The sequence below is a fragment of the Falco naumanni genome, chromosome 3 (assembly GCF_017639655.2).
Source record: "Falco naumanni isolate bFalNau1 chromosome 3, bFalNau1.pat, whole genome shotgun sequence".
Taxonomy (NCBI): Eukaryota; Metazoa; Chordata; class Aves; order Falconiformes; family Falconidae; genus Falco; species Falco naumanni.
In genome coordinates, this window is record NC_054056.1 from 40,489,419 (window position 1) to 40,509,208 (window position 19,790).

At 35.1% G+C, this 19,790-nt stretch overlaps 1 protein-coding gene across 4 annotated transcripts in view; it reads left to right on the top strand.

The window, feature by feature from the left end:
- ABCA13 (ATP binding cassette subfamily A member 13) overlaps positions 1-19,790 on the top strand; it is a 199,311-nt gene that overhangs the window by 122,259 nt on the left and 57,262 nt on the right. For all 4 annotated transcript variants that reach the window (XM_040588025.1, XM_040588024.1, XM_040588022.1 and 1 more), the window contains exons 42-47: positions 2,475-2,721; positions 3,628-3,717; positions 4,319-4,391; positions 6,111-6,229; positions 7,210-7,297; positions 12,678-12,786. In XM_040588025.1, coding sequence (XP_040443959.1) covers positions 2,475-2,721; positions 3,628-3,717; positions 4,319-4,391; positions 6,111-6,229; positions 7,210-7,297; positions 12,678-12,786 — 726 coding nt within the window. The remainder of the gene's footprint in view (positions 1-2,474; positions 2,722-3,627; positions 3,718-4,318; positions 4,392-6,110; positions 6,230-7,209; positions 7,298-12,677; positions 12,787-19,790) is intronic.

Here is a 19,790-nt window from a genome sequence, read left to right on the forward strand (position 1 = left end):
TTATTCTAAGAACACTCATCCCTTGAAAATTGTTCTGCTTTTGAGTTTCTCAATTTCTGTATTAACTATTGAAAGTCTTACCATAATAATTCAAAGAGCTTAATACATTCATAAGAAGTTTGCTTTAAAGAGACTCTTCTTTTACTAAGATTGTCTTCTACTAGCCCAATTTATGGAAAAAACAGGTCTGGTCTAAAATATAACAGTTCTTGATTAGGGCACAATGCTGAACCAGGAACTGAATTTCATAGCTACTTTCTCCACAGAGATTCAAAATCCTAAATCCCATTTGTGTTAGCTGTCAAATTACAAGATATGGCTATGATTAAAACTGCTTAAAGACAGAATTCTTATTCCATGGGATTTTCTAGGGAAAAAAAGAAATGTCATTCAGTTGTAGAATTAAAAGAATAGGTACTAGATTTTTTTTTTTTCACCCAGAAATAAAACCAAAGTTAATTACTTAGAGTTAATTGGAATCTGATAGAATCAGAGAATATTAAGGTTGGAAGAGCGGGTCAGGTGGGTGAAGTAACAGCAGTTACTCAGTGCCTGATCCAGTCTGGTCTTGAGTTTTAGTTGTCAACCTCACAGTGAATTTTTTTTTCCTGATATATTGTCAGAATTTCCCATGTTCCAGCTGGTGCCTGTTGCTTCTTTTTTTCCCCCTGAACAAAGATTTTGCTCCCTGGTGCCACTGGAGTCCCTGGGAGAGCTGCTTCTGTTGCCAGGAAGTTCCCCTTGTCTCCAGTGCCTGACCTGCAGGTGCCTCCAAACAGTGGGGGTCCCCTCCAGGTGCAGGTGTGCACGTGTGTGTGTTAACAAGTACTGTCGGTCAGCATTTTCCTCATCGCCACCCCTAAGGGGCAACCCTAGTAACCAGCTGCTCCTCAGCTGGCCCATTCCTGCTGCTCACAGCCCACAGGGTGGTGCTGGCAGTCCAGCCAGTGGTCCTTGTAGTTCTCACCCCATTTGCTCTAAGGGCACTGCAGGAGACCATGTCACAGGCTTTGTTAAGTCTACGTAAACAGCATCCACTACTCTTCCTTCATTCACCAAACCAGTCCTATATTCATGCCAAGCTCTCAGATGGCACGATTTGAACTTACAAAGTCCGTGTTGTTTATTACCAGCTATTTCTTGTTCTTCGTATCCTGTGTGTTTTCTTAAGGATTGGTCTGTACCTCTTGCAGGGAGTGAGGATAATTAGCCTGTGTTTACCTGGATCCTCTTTTTTGCAATTAGAGGTGGATGTGATGTTTGCCTTTTTCTAGAAGTCTTAGACTTGAGGAGTCCACATGAGGTATTCTGTGTCACCATGAAGCCCTGTCTCACCTGACTTCCTCCTCTTGTGTAGGCCCAAACCCTAAAAGCCACAATCTCCCACAATGTGTCTGCTTGATTAAAACTTTTCATAGCAAATTACACATAATTTTTAATATAAGAAATCATAAGTTTACAATTCACACTCCAGTTGTCACGGAGTGCAAAATTTGAGCTGTTTTTCTCAATAGCCACTGTATCAGAAGTTCAACCTATTTTTCTGATTATTTCCCACCCACCCCCATTTGTCCCACAGCTCTCTCTTCTGGGATTAAAGTTCTAGCATATCAGGAAAAACCTTTTGTAATTGAAAGAAAATTAATTTGAGGTTACTTGAAAGCTCCCATACTTGTTAAAGTACTTGTTAAAGTACTTGTTAAAGTACTTGTTAAAATGTAAGATGGAAATGCTACTTAGCATGATCTCGGTATACAGAAGGGAAGGTAGTAACAGACAAATCACCAGGGATCATAAAATGTAGTATGTATTTGAGCACTATGATAAACAGACTATTCAGTCTTGCTACGGTACAAATACCTGTGGTAGTAAATCTACCAGATGCTGCTAGGCTAAAAGGAAAAAAAGTCTGAGGTATGTTCAGTCTGGCAAGGCCACAAGTAAGAGAGGCTGTAATAGCTTGCTCATGTCTCTAGCATCTGTGATGCTCTATTACATAATCTAAAGATGTCCCTTTGAAATCTCAGTGGAAAAGTTCCCACTGATTTGAGTCAGGGTTGATCAAGACCTTCGTGCTCATACAGGCCATGTTTATCATAGTAATTTGCCTAGGAGTAAAGGTGGTGTTGCATGAGGAATGGTTTTACCAGTATGAAGATCATGGGAAGATACGTATTCAGTACTCCTTTAGCTGTGTACAGGGATCTATAGAGATAATTTGTTAGCTGAATATCTATTTTCTTTTATAGGAAGAGTTAATTAGTTATACTTGAGGGGGTTATACTATTCCATCCAAGAGAACATTGTAGCTTTGCATAGTTTTGCCTCTTTTTTTTCCTATCAAAAAGACATGTTCTGTATTTGAAAATATAACACATGAAAGTTAAATTTGGTTTTCCTGCTTGTCAGGAGGTTTTGTTTTGTGGTTTGTCTTTTTTTTTTTTTTTTTTTTTTTCTTTTCTTTTTGCACTCAGATATCTCACTCCCCGGAGCCTCAAGCATGCGTGGAGCCCGTCTTGTTCTCGCACAGACTGCTGCCCTTCTGGTGAAGAGGTTTCACCACGTTAGGCGAGACTGGAGAGGAAGTGTGTCAAATGTGCTGCTGCCTGTCATCTTTGTTGCACTGGCAATGGCCTTGTTTAGTGTGAAGCCGCTGACTATTGACTATCCTTCTCTCAAGTTGACTCCAAAACTTTACGACAACGCAGAATCCTTCTTTAGGTGAAGAGCTCATCCATCATCATCAATATCCAGGGTTTTGGGACCTTTATTCTTGTGTTCTCATATTCTAAAGACTATTTGTATTCTAGGAAGAAGAATAGGTTACTTTTTACAATAGATGTTTATTTTTTAGATGCTTAGTACATTTTTATAGGTTATTATGAGGGAGAGATAACATTAGAAAAACATTATACAGAGGATTTTCTGGAAGGAAGGGCAAAGACTTTGGAGCACTTTGAACAGGGTGATCTGTTTCAATACCAGTCACAGCCATTTATATAAAAATGCACAAGTGGAATTAAGCAAGCCTTTGCATGCTTAATTTTTGCTAATTGCTTAGGTCTGAGGCCATTTTCTCAAAATAATTCTCAGTTTTGAAAGTGTCACACAGTATTAACAAAGCCTGGTACCCTTCTTACTCAGCCTTTAGTTTCCATGTTTAGCTTTGAAACCAACTGCATTTATTTATTATCTACAGTACCTATAGATCTGAACTATTCTGTACTGAGCGCATATCACACGTAGATCACTATCTACTGAAAAAATATCCAGATATCTTCATAAACATCATAATGCTGTTTGAATTTATAAATGAAACATAAAACCATTTAAACCATGTTAACTGTTAGGAATGCATGTTTATACAGAGGAAGATGGCCATAAGGAGAGATTGAGATTTGTTTAGCCATTATTGTATAGGATTTTATTTATACATTCACACATAGTTTTTGAAATGAGATAATTTTGCTGTTTTGGTATGTTTCCTATGCATGGATTTTATAGTTCTTTAATTTATTGGTAAACATGCAGGATCTTGAGCCTGAAAGTTAATACAATTAATGTGTTTGTCTTTCTTTTTCTCCCCCCTCTTCCTTTCCCACCCCTGTCACGGCCCACTTTGAACAGCACTGAAGATGATAACCTAGGAAACATTTCTCACATTCTGCTGAGATATTTCTCTGATTGGGACCACACATGCATGCATTCAAAACAAGGGTAACAATGACTAACATAACTACTTCCTTAATTGTAAATTGTAAATATCGTAAATTCAGTATTTTTTGTCTGTGGAATGTGGACTATCTTAAGCTTTTCTTGGCAGCATGAGGTTAATGACAAATCTGTTCTGATGAAGGAGCTGGCATCCAGGTAAAGTACATAAGCAGCCTTCATTGTTAAAGGTCTCATCCAAATCCCTTAAAAGCCAGTGACAGCTTTCTGATTAATTTCAGGAGGACTTTGATCAATTCTGTTGCCTATATGAATGAAAGCTAGACAATAATTACAATATTAGTTTGGAGGCATTCCAGATTTACAAATTTAGGAATGCAGAGTGGTGACCATGTTTTACTTATTTTATTGCTGCAAACATAAGGCATGTAGTTAATTTGCTGCATTAATTATATAAATATTTTTAGTAAAACCACTTTGATATAAATAAGTAAAATTGACGTATCTCTAGACACCACTGCTGCTGTGATAAAATGCTAAGAAGGTGTTCAAGATGCTAAATCTGCTCGTTACTCTGTGGATTTCTTCTAAGTATACATTCCTTTCATTTAATGTTTGTTCCTATTGTTATGTTTATTCCCATTAGAAAAAATAACTCATGTTGGCAGATGGAATCTACATCACCCCAGGATTCATGTGGATGTGTGGCTGAACAAGAGGTATGCCATTTTATATTTATTTGTGTATGTAAAAATTATGTCTGTATATTACATCTAATACACATAATAATACACAATATGTATAATATACATACTTGGACTCTTCTTTTTGAAGGACTAGAGAAAGGAATGAGGAAATAAACCTTCAGAGCACTGGCTTTTTTATGATTGGAGATTTTCTTCTGTTTCATATAGTGTTTGGGCTACATGTTTTGAAGTCTTCAGAGAAAGAGCTTGCACAGTTTTGATGTATATATAGGTATATAAGTGTGTACTTATATAAGTGTACTTATGTATATTATTATGTACTTATATATATACAATTATTTATGTATTTAAGTGTGTATATATGTATACACACTAGAAATGGCTATAGATTGATGTAAAATAACAGGAATCAGAGATGAATGAACTATTCTCAGGAGATGCAACTTCGCTTTAAATAGGACTTTGCTTACAAAAATACTCTTGTAAAACACAGTTAAAACATAACACTCCCATAGTCTGGAAGACTACCTACTTTCAAAAGGACAGGGTAGGCAATCTAACTGACAGAAGGTACCAGGGAATCCACATGTGAATGCAATTTAATTGTTAGTGGTTTGTTTGGCTTGTGTATTTGAAAATAGATCTTTGAGGAAAGAAAGGATTTTGAAAATGATAATGAATTTCTGACCTTTTTGATTAGTGAGTTTTCCTGCTGACTGGCTCTGGGGTTTAGCAATAGACAAGAATGTGAAACTGTGTATGAACTGACAAATATATTTCCCTGGATGGAACCAATCAATCAAATACATTCTCTCCTTCATAAAATATAAATATGTAAAGTAAGAGTTGCATCTGAAATATAGCAATACAGTTTTGGGAAAAGCAGAAGGAGGAAACTAATTTTTTACTTTGCTGGGCAAGGAACAAATTTGCCTCTAATACTAGTGAGATTTATTCTTAAAATATGAGAAGCTTAAATAAAATATGAGAAACTTAAATAAAATGGGAATGGGAACTCACAAAGGGAGAGGCCCATTAACCATGAAAGCACAAAAGAGAGGTCACTTGACAGTGGAGGCAGAACCTGTGTCTGTGACCTATGGAAAATCAAAATCTCTGAGAGGGAATTTTAGTTTGTGTAAGGTTAGGATGTCAAATAAGCATTAAAATTTTTCAGTTGATATACATAATGTACTCTACAAGGCTTCTGAGATATTGGATCATACCATCTGTCTTCTTTTCTTCGGTTGTGAGAATATCCCACTGAATCACTAGAAAACATTTTCCTTTATTCTTCTCTGCAGTCCATTTTTAGAAGTACACCGTTTTTAGAAGCATGTTGCATTGATTAGAATTTTGTTTTCATCTCATATTCATATGGTGCTTTTTTTATGTTTCTTCTCAGGCACAAGTGAATAATAGTCTTGCCTTTCATTGTTGTAAACCTTTCTAAACATATATAAGTCTTGATGTCTTCAAAAAAATCCTGATTGGCAGGGTTGCAAGAGAAATCAAAATTGGTTCTAATATGTAGGTAACAATTATTTGAGATGCATTATAAGTATAAACCATACATAATTTATTAAAAGCTATCAAAGCTGAGAAAGGCAAATATAGTTGAAAAACAATGCTATAAAACCTATGTAAAAATTTAAAAACATGGCTAAACATAGTGCCACTGATTTCTAATAGTGCTTTACTTTTTTTTTTTTTTTGTATGCTGGTTTTCAGATGTGTCCAAATTTCAACACCTCTGCTCCCTATTTGAAGAATAAGAATGGACATATTTTGTACAATCTTTCAGGGTTCCTTGTGGAAGAATATTTAGTGAGGCATTCCAACAAAGCAAGGTAACCTTAAATTATCTAACCTCTGTTTATCTTTTGAGTATAAAACCCACAGTCCTTCCTGATCCAAAGCATAGACATATGTCACTTAGGATATAAGGGGTAGTTGCCTTCATCTGTTGCCTGTTATCGAGGTGTACAGGCAGGTTAAGGTGACATGGAACCGCCTTCATGGTCACTTCTCAGAGCTTCCTCCAGCAGTTACATGATAATTGTATCTAGGCATACCCTGGTTCTTCTTGCCACATAGTGAGTTATTTCAGCATCTCAGAGAAATAAAATGTATATGTATATGCAAATCAGACAAACAATATAGTTTCCATTCCCCAGAGACTCAAATAGAGGTGGACATGTGCCGGTTTATCTTTCTTTGAAGTAAAAAGGGCTGGTATACCCCTAGTAAGACTTCATATCCTGTGATAACAGCCACAAAGTTTTTAATCTGCTGTATTTTAAGGTTTACTTACATGCCTTTACAGATCAACCACTTCCTTTGACCTAAGTGCAAATACTAGACCAAGCATGATTTTATCAAGGAGAAGAAAGTGTTAGCCATGTATGCATTAAAAAAAAAGTTTATCAGATTTGATAAAAATAGAGGTAAACTTCTTAGAATAAAAGATTTGAGCTAGAATATGAATGTAATAGGAAGAAATCAGACTGTTTAAGATGTTTCTGAAAGTCAGGAATACCTCACTTGCTCACAAACCTTCCTGTTGCTCAGGGATTTCAGCTTTCAGAAAATAAAAATTCTTATCTGGGGGAATCCCTCTGACTGAAAAGCACAATAACATTCAGCTGATTCAAGAGGATATGGAGCTTCTCCTTTTTAACCGAGAAGGGGTTTGTGAAGGGTGAAGTTTTGCTTTCAGTTGAAAAATAAAGTATTAGTGTAGATATTACCACTTTATCATTGCAAGAAAAGACTGCAAAGCTTAAGGCAGGTAACTTGTTCTTACTTTGTTATTATATTCTATTACCAGATATGGTGGTTGGTCTTTTGGAGGGAGGAAAGCATCTGAACTTCAAGATAAAAAATTGAATAACACCAAATCTAAACCTCTGGCTAAGGTAAGGGCTGCATGTATGTGTATGCATTTGCATGTAGGTATTGCTTACTTATTCAGACTCCAACATCACAGCACTTAGCAAATAATAAATCATTACATTAAATCCTTGCATTTAGAAATTGGGAGAAAACCCCTCTGTTATAGTCCACTTCTCTGTTCATAATTCTTAAAGTATTCTGTATTCTGAGAAGCAGTTTTAAATGAGTTAGATGATACATCTTTTGTTTCTCTGAGGTCAGCTTTAAAACTTGTTCTTAAATAGTCAGCCCAGATATTTCTTTATGGTTTTTGTTTTCTACAAAAAGTCAATGTCAGAACTGACAAAAGTTCATTGAATGTCTCAAAAATGAGTTTTTATTGATTTTTTTTTTAATTCCTGCAAATAATATTTTTCTTTGCCACATTTGTCTCTTTCTTCTCCACCCTGTGCCCATGTCCTGTGTATCCCATCCTCCCTTTGCAAAAAAAAGAAAAAAGTAAAGATTTAGCTTCTAGGACTAGTTGCTTCTGCATAACAAATATGCTACCCTGTGTTTATAATCTGCTTTTGAAATCTGAGTAACTTTCCATTTTTAACTCAGAGAAACAGAAATGTGCCTTGCTAAAATTAGTCAGGTTGTGAAATCCGAATCTCTTCTTGATAGTAGATTGTACTGTCTTGAAATGCTACCCAGATCCATTGTTTTCTGTCAGGAGCTACCTCTGAAGTTAGGAAAAGAAGGATTTGTAAGCACAATTGAAATAAAGAGCTTTTCCTTGAGGCCTTTTGGTATGCACTGGAAAGATACAGGATCTCCATACTGTGAAAACCTGGGACAGGACCTAGAGGCTAACAGGCAATTTAATAGTGCAAGGAATTTTATTTTCCTTGGCCATGCTTTGAAAAGTTCTTTTGAGATACATTCAAATGTAGACCAGTAACAAGTAGAGGAACAGCAGTCTCGGAGGAGTACTGAGGATCAGCGAGTGGTCTCTATTTTTGTATTCAAAGCAAAACAGATTTGATAAGAGGAAGCTCTGGACTTTCCAGATTCCAGATTAGAATATGAAAGCATGATGCTTCTGCCTTTAAACTGTTTTATGGGAGTATACAAACTAGATTTTGTTTGCTCTTATAAAAGAACAAGAGATGAAGCAGTGTAAATAAGCTCTATCCCAAAATCCATTGTGGGGCGAAGTGTCAAAACAATCATGTGTTAAAACAACATACAGATATTCTCCAATCCAGTATCATTTCACATTTCTTTTTGCAAAATCACTGCCGGTTTGCAATGCCTCTTCCATGTAGTTTTGTTAAAAATCTTATATATGCACCCTACCTTATATATATTTTCATTTTGGTCATTTGTGACATCCCTTCTGCCCCCAGATCTATTACAGCTTTCAACTTCAGTTCCATCAATCCTTCATTAGGAACTTGAAGTCCTACAGGGACTGCAGTAAGATGTGTTTTCTAACTGTTGTTTTTCTCCTATGTATCTTTAATCATTTTATACTCTTCTTTTGACATGCCTGCATTGTAGTTTTTGTCAGGGTCCTTTTTTTAAATTGTCTTTTGGCATAGAGCTCCACCTGCACAGGGATAAATTATAGTTATACTGTTAGTGAGTAAGCTTCATATATGAGACCCAAAGAAAATAGTGGAGTAGATTTATAAAGGGCACTGTGTTATATAAAATACCTCCTGGAAGTGGCTTTCAACTGATGCAATGTCAAATTATTGCATTAACCTTTCAGTAATTAATGACCAGACTTTTACTTTGACCTTTCAGGCTTGTTCATGAGACAGTGACTGTACCATTTACATAGCCTTGTATGAAAGAAAATGAGAAATTTGCATTTGAAGAGACTTACCATATGATTCATTTCATTTCAGAAAATTTCTGAATCTTTATCTGTTATTCTCCTGCACTATAAAAGGCCAACAGTTTTTCCAGTTCAAATTATATTACCTATTCAACACCCCTTTTCCTGTACCTAATCATATCATGCTGTATATACTGCATACATATGCATGCACACAGAGAATGTGTATGTGTGCATGCACAAGAGAGAATATATCTACCACATGACAAATATGGCTGATTAAAACCATTATGACATTCATTGATGATCACTGCTATGTGGCAAAAGCACAACTCCTCAATTTTCTTATGTTTTCATGACTGTATATTCTTTAGTTTTCTTTGATAATGTGGGGAAAAAAAAATTCCATAATGATTTCACAGTTTCTATTGTTTATGACAAATAAGTATAGCAAGAACATGTGGTAATTTTAGTCCTGAAAAGCAAATTGTACTATTTATGTGGCATCCTGAAGGGTGTATATTTCCAATCTCTACGGTAGGGATTTGAGGTTTTACTGTACAGTAACAGTATAAGTGTCCAGAGGAATTTACATATCTCCAGTCTAATACCCTTTCTCTGGATTCTCATCATGAATCTGGTCCAGCAATGCTTAGAGATTCTCTACTCCTCCTGATCCTTTTTCTTTTTGATAGACCATAGATGTCAGTCTAGCATTATTCTGAAATATTAACGGCAGGTAAAAATGGTATAGAATAATGGAAAACACCTTGTTACAGAACTTATATCTAATTTGGTGAGGTGCCATGTTTTTCCTTGGGAAGGAATTTTAACAATCATGGGAAAGTTGATAAAATATTGACTATAAAAGCAAATCATCTTAATCTATATATATTTTTCCATTGCTCACCTCTTTTGTGCCCTCTGTAAATAACTACCTGTGTGGTACACAAGAAATATGAAATGTATTTCAGCTGGAACCTTTGCAATCAATTTAGAATAAGCCACAAGACTTCAGAAAAAATGAGCTTAAATGCGTGTACTGATCAACAGCTTCAAATGCCTTTTTTCCAGATTATAAACAACTAAATTTCCAGCTTCAGTTTGGTTATTTCCTGGTGGTTTGATTCAGTTACATACTGTAGCTTGGACGAAGAATTGTAATTAAAGTGTAGGATATTGAAATGTATTGTTATACACAATGACCTATTGTGGTTTTTTTCTGTTTTGTTTGAATATTGGTCATATTATTACATTTCTAAGGTGTTCTGTGAACATTTGAGACCTTTCCCCTACTTCAATTAAATAAGAAAGTGTCATCAGATTTTTGTTTTATTGTTTTCTTAATTCCTTTTTTTTCAATATAATGAGCACAATTGTAGTGGAGTTTCGTTATGTATGTGTAACTTTCTATTTGGCCCATTTTTTTTTTTTTAATAGAATAAGAAATGGGTATGTGGGAGTATGAAAAAGTCTGGTTACCCTTTATGACTTGTTTATGTTTCTTTGCTCTGGTTGACGTTTGTGCAGGAGTTTCAGAAATGCAAAGACTTGCAGTTTTCCTCAGGACACTTAGGTTTTATTTCACTTCATTTTTTTAAAGAACTGTCTTGTTGATTAAAGAATGGGGGATCTAGTTTTTGTAGTAATTTATGGGACCTGAACTGGAGGAGAACAAAGGAGTTAGTTGCACATGAGTTTGCAGAGAGATAAAGAGTTTGCAATTTGATATTTTTCTTTTCTTTAAACATGGGGACATAAGATGCTGTTGAGATTTCAAGCAGTTGTGAAGACCACATAAAGATGAGTACAAAATGTGAAAGATAATGCAAGCAAAAGCAGTGGTAGACCACAGCTGCTTATTTTTTAAATAAGGACTAAACAGATCTTGTGCCAAAGAAGGTTCAAAGGTGAGAGGTATAGAAGCTCAGAGTGGTATTTGGAAGCATGATATAGTATGATGGGAGAAAATGGAATGTACAGTTAAGAGTGTTGTAAACTTTGCCTCACAACAGTATAATGTGGAGATTCTAACAAGTAGGTAATCAGGAAAATAATTAATAAGACAGGGGACTTGGACTGAAGATTAGACAATCTCACTGGGAAACACAGAGAAAAATGTGGCAGGAAAAACAGTCAAAATCTGGAACCAGTGTTTAAGTAAGGATTGTAGCTGAATACTACAAGAAAGAAAAACAAAAAAAAATTCTGCAAGTAAATAAAAAAAAACATATCTGGAAATTTACACCAGTATCAAGAAGAGGCACATACATTTCGAAGAATACTAGATGAGAACAGCATCTGAGTGAGGGGAAAAGAATCTTTAAGGAAGTTTCTAAGATGTAACTGTATAGATGGTAATTTTAGAAAGGATCTAAGATAACTGAAGTCCTAGAAGGACTGTTAAGGCAAGAAAGACCTATATAAATCTTTGTGCACTTTGCAGTATGAATCAGAATCCAGACACAAAATGAGAATTGCCCAGCATCCACCCAAGTTGTACTAAAAGCAGATTATCAAATAGCTTGGAATAATTTGGAAAGGTTAAGAATTTTTCAACTATATAAACAAAAAGAGGATACGAAAGGTTACATGGAGTGAGGAATGAATAATAATCAGAGATTACTTTAAAAATGTCACTTAACCCCAAAACAAACATACATAATAATTTGACCTAGTTTTCAGTATGGATGATGTGGGTTCAAAGGCACTATAAATAACAGTAATAAGGCACAGAAATGGAATCGATTTTCAAAGGCAAAGCAAAACTCAGACCTCAGTATTTTCCATTTTGAGACGTATCAGTCTCCCAGTAATGATCCTAGCACATGGAAGTGTGAATTTTAAGTATATTTATCAAGTCAGGGTGATTCTTCATGATTTAGGATATGTTACGGCAGAATTGATTCCCTGTGCTTCTCAGAAAGACTGGCTTGCCTTGCCTGCCTTAAAATTTGTCTGCATTAATTTCCTCCATCCCTAACAAATTACTCGTGATTGCTTGTTGAAGGTGGAGGCACAGCTTTGTCCTTTATGGAATAGTTTCATATTCATCTTGTAAACAGTACCTCCTTGATTCTTTCTTTCCCTATTTTCTGGGATATTCTGTTTGTGGGGTTTTGGTTTTTTTTTTATACTGTATGTCACTTGCAGGTATTGTTTAGACAAGTATTTTTTTTTGGAATTTCAATAGTGCTCTCCTCTTGTAACACTAGTTTTACTCATCTTCTTTTATTTTCAATTGAATTGGCATATATTATTTTTGCATTGTTTTTCCTGTAGTTGTTTAATCAAATGTGTGTAGAGGAAGGGACACTGTTCCATTAAATCAGAGAAACTCAATTAAATAATTAACAGGTGTACAGCTCCAACAGTAGTAAACAAACTGCTGCAAACTGTTGAAAGATCTGCACAAATTAACAGATTCTGCTCTGCTTTTTTGACTTTCTTCTATAAATAGGTGTCATAACAGGAGAATTAGATACCTTTATGCAATTCTTAAGGGTATGGGAGCTTTTAGATCAGCATTCCAATTGAACTAATTTTTGCTTCACAATTTTCATTCCCTCTTCTAGGTGTGGTACAATCAAAAAGGTTTCCATTCACTGCCATCCTACTTAAATGAACTCAATAACTTCATTCTGTGGCTGAATTTGCCTCCTAATGTGGATTGGAGACAGTATGGTAATAGTCCTTCTTTAAGTCTTTTTTCATGTATTTTGAAAAGTAGCTTTTAAATAAACTAAAATAATCAATATTAAGTGTGAAATTTTCCCATAGTATAAAGTGGGATTGCAGGGTAACACATTTCCTAGGAGGATTTGAAAGTAGAACTTTTATTTAAACAGAAGGTTTGTTTGTGTGAAGAATGTGGTACACAAGTCAAAATTTGAATTTACAGCTCATTATGTCTTGTGAGTTTCTTACAAAGGACATTCCTGTGGAGTAAGTGTAAATTGATTTACTACATTTGGGATGTTAATCCCTGTGAAAGCTGTGCTAGAGCTTGCTTAAATGGGATGATTAATGCACAAAGAGTATGGATTTATAACTTCTTTGTCATTTTACTCTATCTCCTTATGTAAATATCCAGGGTAAACCTGGAGTATCCTGTAAATTCACACTGCAATGTGATATTCCATAGCATCCTGTTACTCAAGGAACATGGAAGGCTGGTATATCTTACTATTGTACATAACAAAACAGAGACTAGCATGTTTAACATCTGAATTATCTGATTTGAATATCCCAGAACTTTATAAGAACTGGTTAAAATGCGGATTTTACAAACTGACTTCAAAAAAAGAAAAAGACTGTAGCCAAAGAGTCAGCTGTCAACACAGGTGACATTTCAGGATGTTGAAACCTAGTTTGAAATCTGGACTTGATAGTTCAGGCTAACTTCTGTTCATTCCAATTCTTTTCATTCTTAAGGTTCTGTTAAAGAGGAATTAGTTTGGTTTAGAGAAACTGAAAAATAGCTTATGACCAGAGTTTCTGAAAAGGTGACATGATTGTAATGGTAAAATGATTTTCAGTATGTTTGTAATGAAGAAGGAAAAAGATGACAGAAAATCACTGAGAAAGGGGAAGGAATCCCGAGTATCTGAAAATAGAAATCCATTAAAAAAGTTTCTAGAATGTTAATGAAAAAAGAATAATTCCTTGCTTTCAAGATAGCTAGGGGTTTATTTTTCTAAATGAGTTATGAGAATGAATCAAAGTTAATGTATTTCTGCAGCAAGTTTGAATGAAATGAAATCAGGTATTTTAATGAGAATTTTTAATAGAAATAAATTTTTAATCACGTTTCCCTGCACTTCATGAAGAGTACTAATGCTACCTTGTTTTCTGTAGCATTAGATAATCCATTCTGGAACTTAAATGCTTAAGTACCCTTACTTTTATATCTGTCATGGAGAGCTGGGGCCTTACCATCCAGATTACAGCTGGAGAAAATTATAGTTGTACCAAGGATTGTGGAAATTTATGTTTTATGTTTCTGCATGAACATAGAAACACAATAAGCAATGCTTAATAAATATTTGAAGTCTTGGGCTGTCATCTATGCAAATATGGGTTCATTATATAATCTTCTGGGAGAATATGTTGGCTAAGTCTCTGCAGACATAGATTTTATGAACTAGGAAGCAGTTTATTTATGTGTGTATCTATTGAAGAGGTGCAGTAAAGATGGATTGATCATACTCTTGAGACAAAATGCAGAGGAACCTGTCAAAGAAATCTTAGAAAGAGAAGTTATTTACCTATCTGTATGTATTTATATGCGTATGTATGTGTAGAAACAAATACATATGTATATTTTATTTTTAAAAAAACAACAGTTTTACAGTGCTATACAGGGCACTTAAGCTCAGTTAACTTTTAATGGTCTCATTTAATGATACTGCTCTGATGAAGAACTATTTATGTGCTTTTCTTACTAAAATGGTTCTATGCATTTGTATAAATTAGCACTTAGAAGATGACGTACTGCGTTTCAATGCTGAAATCTATTTTTCTGATTCCCCCCACCCGCCTCTCCTTTGCAAACTCTCTTTATATGCAAGGTCAGTTCTAGAATATCGTTGGAAATTGCTCTGAGGAAGCTTGTTAGGATGTTGCAGAAATGTATCTTTGTAATTCTGACTTGCATTAATTCCATAGTTTTTTGCACAGGATGACTTTTTTCTGTCAACAGAACCGGTGCTTCCGTATTACTTTTAAGTAACTTAAAAGTAATCAGACCCTTGAAAAGGGAGTGTGAGAACAGTCTTTCCTTACTTCACAAAAAATACATCTTGCTTTACTGTATGATACTTCAATAGGGCAGAGCGTTACCATGCATGTAAACAGAGCAGCAACTACTATGATATTGAAACAAACCTGAAAGAGGTCAACGGCTTATTTAAACAGTCATAAAATTCTGAGGAACCCTGTCACTTAGCAGTTATATCCTGTGGGTATTTCTTGAGCATGAACCCAGCTGGAGTTCTCCCACGTTCTCTCGAGGAGAGAAGTCATTGCAGACAGTGCCTTGTTCTACCTGCTTCGCTCACAGGGACAGTCCTACTAACTTTCATAGGAAATCAGTAGTACTGGTCCCAGTTTGTGACAGGATTTAGTGATAAGGAGCTGAGAAGGAGTCTAAATGCTTTTGTCTAATGTATTCTCTTCAGTCCAGAGGGTACAGGGAATACAGACTTAGGATTTTGTATGAGAGTTTGAAGAAAGTTATACCCAAGAATACAGAGGACATTGCTACCCTGTGCTGATTTATATCCTGAGGGATTTGTATCTGTTCAAAACACAGTGACAAAAATCTGATGATTGAGGTTTTTTTTGTGTCAGTCCAAGTTACTGACTTTTGATCATCCTGAGCATGCAGGAGCAGGAAATGGTAGTTATTTAGTGATCAAAAATACTTCATTTTTATTATTGTATAATCTGATCTTCAAATACTTCCTTTGCAAGTGGAGAGATTTCTCTTTTTTTACCCCCATAATGGGATTATCAGTAAACTTCTCCGTGAAGATGCTTGGAAAGTTACAATGTTTACTTCTTGTAATTTTCATGTAAAGAGTAGTATGGTTGTTGAAGAAAATGTGTGTGCCAGCTGAAGGTGCATGTAAATAGACAGAGCAACAGAAGTTAACCAGATTGATTTATGTCAGTTTATCATAGCTGATCGATCTATTTTGGAACAGCAGTTCAGGAATACTTCTTATGTGAAAATAGCTCCATGTGGATAGCCACCTCTAGCTTCATAATCTTGTAAGTTTGTGGTTCTGTTGTGGAAAAAGTCTAACTCATCTGTCTTACTGGAAAGGAAATCAAATACATTTTGTTCTCTAGTTGGTCATAAATTCAGTGACAGTTAATGAAAATGAACAAGTTAAACAATAAAAAAAAAGTGAGAAACACTATTCAACAGAGAATATGTACTTTTGTCAAAACTCTTCCTCTTAAGGAAAGGCTACATAATTAAAAATAAAATTAAAAATAAAAAAAAAAAAGTGCTAGTAACCTATAATAATGTCTGTAAAATATAGTGGTCAAAAAAATTTCTTACATCAATACTCAAAGAACAGAAATGTATCAATATAGAAAGGCCTTGTGTGGTGCAGGACTTCTACTGAGGTCACTGATTTTTTAAAAAACCTTTCATGCTAGGGCTTATTGTAATTATTCATATAGCATCCTCATTTATTTCAGATTTAGTTCTTCAAGAGAGATGAAGGGATCAAGAGACACATTTTCAGCTGAGTTTTGGTGGAAAGTGACTGTAGAATGTCCTGACTGCTTTGCAAATTCTAAATTTAAACCTCTTTTCAAAGGAAACTGTGAAATGGCATTTAGTAAGAACCTCCTTAACCTCTGGTTAGTGGGGGGAAAGTAAAATAGAAATTATTAATGAGGGTGCTGCCTGTGAAATTCTCCATAAGGTATCACTTGTAATTTCCCATAAATAGTAATATCTCATTTTATACAATCAGAAATCTCATAATAAATTTTAAATGGCCACAAAGACAAGCTTGTAAAAAGCATGTATGTATATATATGCTACCTCCATTTTTGTTATACATATTATTTTATTCTAATCTGAAATAAAATGTCTGGAATAAAGGAACCTGATTGGTCCTTTATCCAAGTCTGTAACAATTATGATATTTAGAATTAGTAGCACATATCCATATTGATCTGTGTACTCAAGACTCAGCATGCTACATGACAGAAAGAAGAGACAGTTTACAAAGGAGTGCCGAGAGACAGGCTCAGGCACACCCAAAATACAGTACAGAACCACAAAATATACCTAAGGACAGCTCCGATTAGCCTACAGTGATGGCATACAACCTTGAAGATCCTTGAGATTTTTTCTTCTAGATCTCTCCACCCTATACTGAAAAAGTACTGCTTGGTTCATATCACTGTCCTTGTTTTTACTGCAAACCCATAGATTTTGTAATGTGATTATGTGGAAAGTTGCACTCAGACGGGATGGCCTGGGCTACCAGTAGCTCTTGTTCTTTAGAACCTACAGGAAGGAAACATTCCAAGCCTCTAAGACTATGCCAAATTGCATGTGGCTTTCTTTTCTGACAGTCAGGTGGTTTAGATTTGAAATAGAAGATCTAGAGCGCTCCTGAAGGTACCATTTACAGACCGTTATAGTAAGATGTTGGTATAGGAAAAGGTGTCTTGAGTTGTGCAGCTCCTGAATGGCAACAGGGCAGGATTTTTCCTACTACAGCCAGGATGCTGTTCATTTCAAAAGTCATACTGTGGATGTGTTTTCCTTTTCCCTGGCAACTGTCGTATCCAGAATGGAAATTGATAGTATTTTATTCTAGAGAATGTTGTAATGCTTATAATATTTTATAAAGAATTTATTTCACCAGGTTAGGGATGCCTTTTTAGCATAGTAGAATCTAAAATTAATTTAATCAGAGCAATGTAAGAAAAGGAATAGAATTGTTCAGCTTGGAAGGGAGAATTCTATGGGGAAAACATGGAGAAGCTGAAGAGGGTACAATTAATTGTTTATTGCCTCTTCTACTATTAAGCATGCAGTATGGAGCTCTTAGTGGCATTTCCAATGTACATACTTCCCCCCTTCCCTGGCCCCAGCTGGGTTATTAATGAAATTTATAGTTAAATTGTGAAGCTCTGAACACTTTCCTTCTCTTTTTTCCTTACTAATGTGGCTTGCAGGAGTGGTAAAAATGCCCTTGTTTCTCTGTTGTGTAAAGATAAGTCTTTCACTGAATAATACAGGAGATAACAGCTGAGCCTTTTATTTAAAAAAATAAATAATTGAAAAGAAAAAAGAAAAAGAAAGAAAAAAGAACACCACCCCCACCCCCCCACCCCCCCCCCCCCCAAAAAAAAATGCAGTTAGGTGTAGAAAAAACTACTAAGGAAAGAAAGAAGAATAAGTTTCTTGGTTTCTTAGCTGAAAACCAGCTAAGAAAATATATTACCAAAACAACTTACTCTGTTGGGATCTGGCTTCATTCCTTTTCAGAATGATACCTGCACATATGTATCAATTATACAGTTGTGTTTCTTTGAGATGGCTTCTTCTTCAACCCACTCTAATTGGGGAAATAATGCTTTTAATTTCTCAAGTTCATCTTTATATTGGAGAAGGTTAAAAGGTCTAAGAAAGTCTTGGATTGCTGGTGTTCACTTACTCTCTGCATACAGCATTAACCCCCTGATACAGTATGAGGATCTCCATGGTCACAGCTTTTTCTGTTCTTGAATTGCTTATGCAGGGCTTTGGAAAGGTTGGAATTGGTGGCTATCACAATTTGTCAACTGTGCCCATAAAGAAACCTAAATTGTCACTATAAAAATAATGTGACCAACTCCATGCCAATGACATAGACAGAAGATGTTTTAGGACAATTGGGAAAATTCTGGCTGTGATTAAGTCAGGAGAACGTAATGGTAATCTGTAGATGTGGAAGAAATAATTCCATACTGAGAAATTTATGAAAAGGAGCAGAGCTAGAGCTGAATCATATCACATTTGTTGATATTGCCTGTCTTGTTTTTTGCCTCGTGAATACTGATTTGTTAAAATTTGTCTTGAAGGCTGTTCACACACAGTTTGCAATAAAATCCTTCCATAAACACCATAAATCTACTTAATAGGAGCTTTGTCATTTAGAACTTCTTGGTTTATCTGTCATTTATGGTTTCTATTTTAAGTCCTCAAAGGTGGTTAGTTTTCAACTTATTGAGCATCATTATAGCAGCTTTCTATAGAAAGAAAGCATATAAAGGCAAGAAAGAATAAATACATTTTACATCATGTTAAGAGCTGTATTGGGACAAAGATACATGCAAAAAAAGATAGTCTAGGTGGTTAGGAGGAATTTAGGAAGGAATAGATTATAAAAGTACATGGAAATTTTCTTTATTAAAAAATACATATACCAGCAGATAGCATGAATCAATGTTGTCTTATTTTGCTATTGGAAGATAGTTTATAATTTACTACTCATTAGGTTCAAGGGAACTTTTTTTCCTTGGAATTACGAGCCATTTTGTTGGCTTTATATAAATTCAACATCTAATTTTGGACAATGTGGTCAAGGGAAGAAATCATTATACTAAAATATGTAGCAAATGCAGAAGACCTTCATGCTCTAGACTAACTGAAAATTTAAAAAAAAAGAATGAAAAGCAAATTATTATATTTAATTTACATGTATACATTGCTATATTTTTGAATTCTAACATAGAACTCAACACGGTCATACTTTGGTTAATTGTAACTCAGCAATCCTGGGAAATTGAATCTCATTTGTGTGTGTAAATTTTCAAAAATGCAATTCTTTGTTTCATCTACACAGTTTGAATGGAAAGTGACTGCAGATAATAGTTGCTACTTTTAAGAAGAGTAATTACTTTTTGGGACTCTTCCAGTGAAGGAAATTAATTCAGTGCAATTTTTTTGATAGTATTGTATGATATAAGACTGCAAGGAGAATTTTGCTATTTAATGGCATGTTTGTTTTTTTTTTATTATTTTCCCCAGCAATTATCTGTCTTTCACAGTCATTTTTATTCTGTGCTAGAGAGTTTTAGCAGTGTATTTCTGTGTATGGAGCACAGTCAACTACTGTATGCTTTTGTTTAATAGCAATGCAGTAACCTGAAAGTTTGGCTAGTTT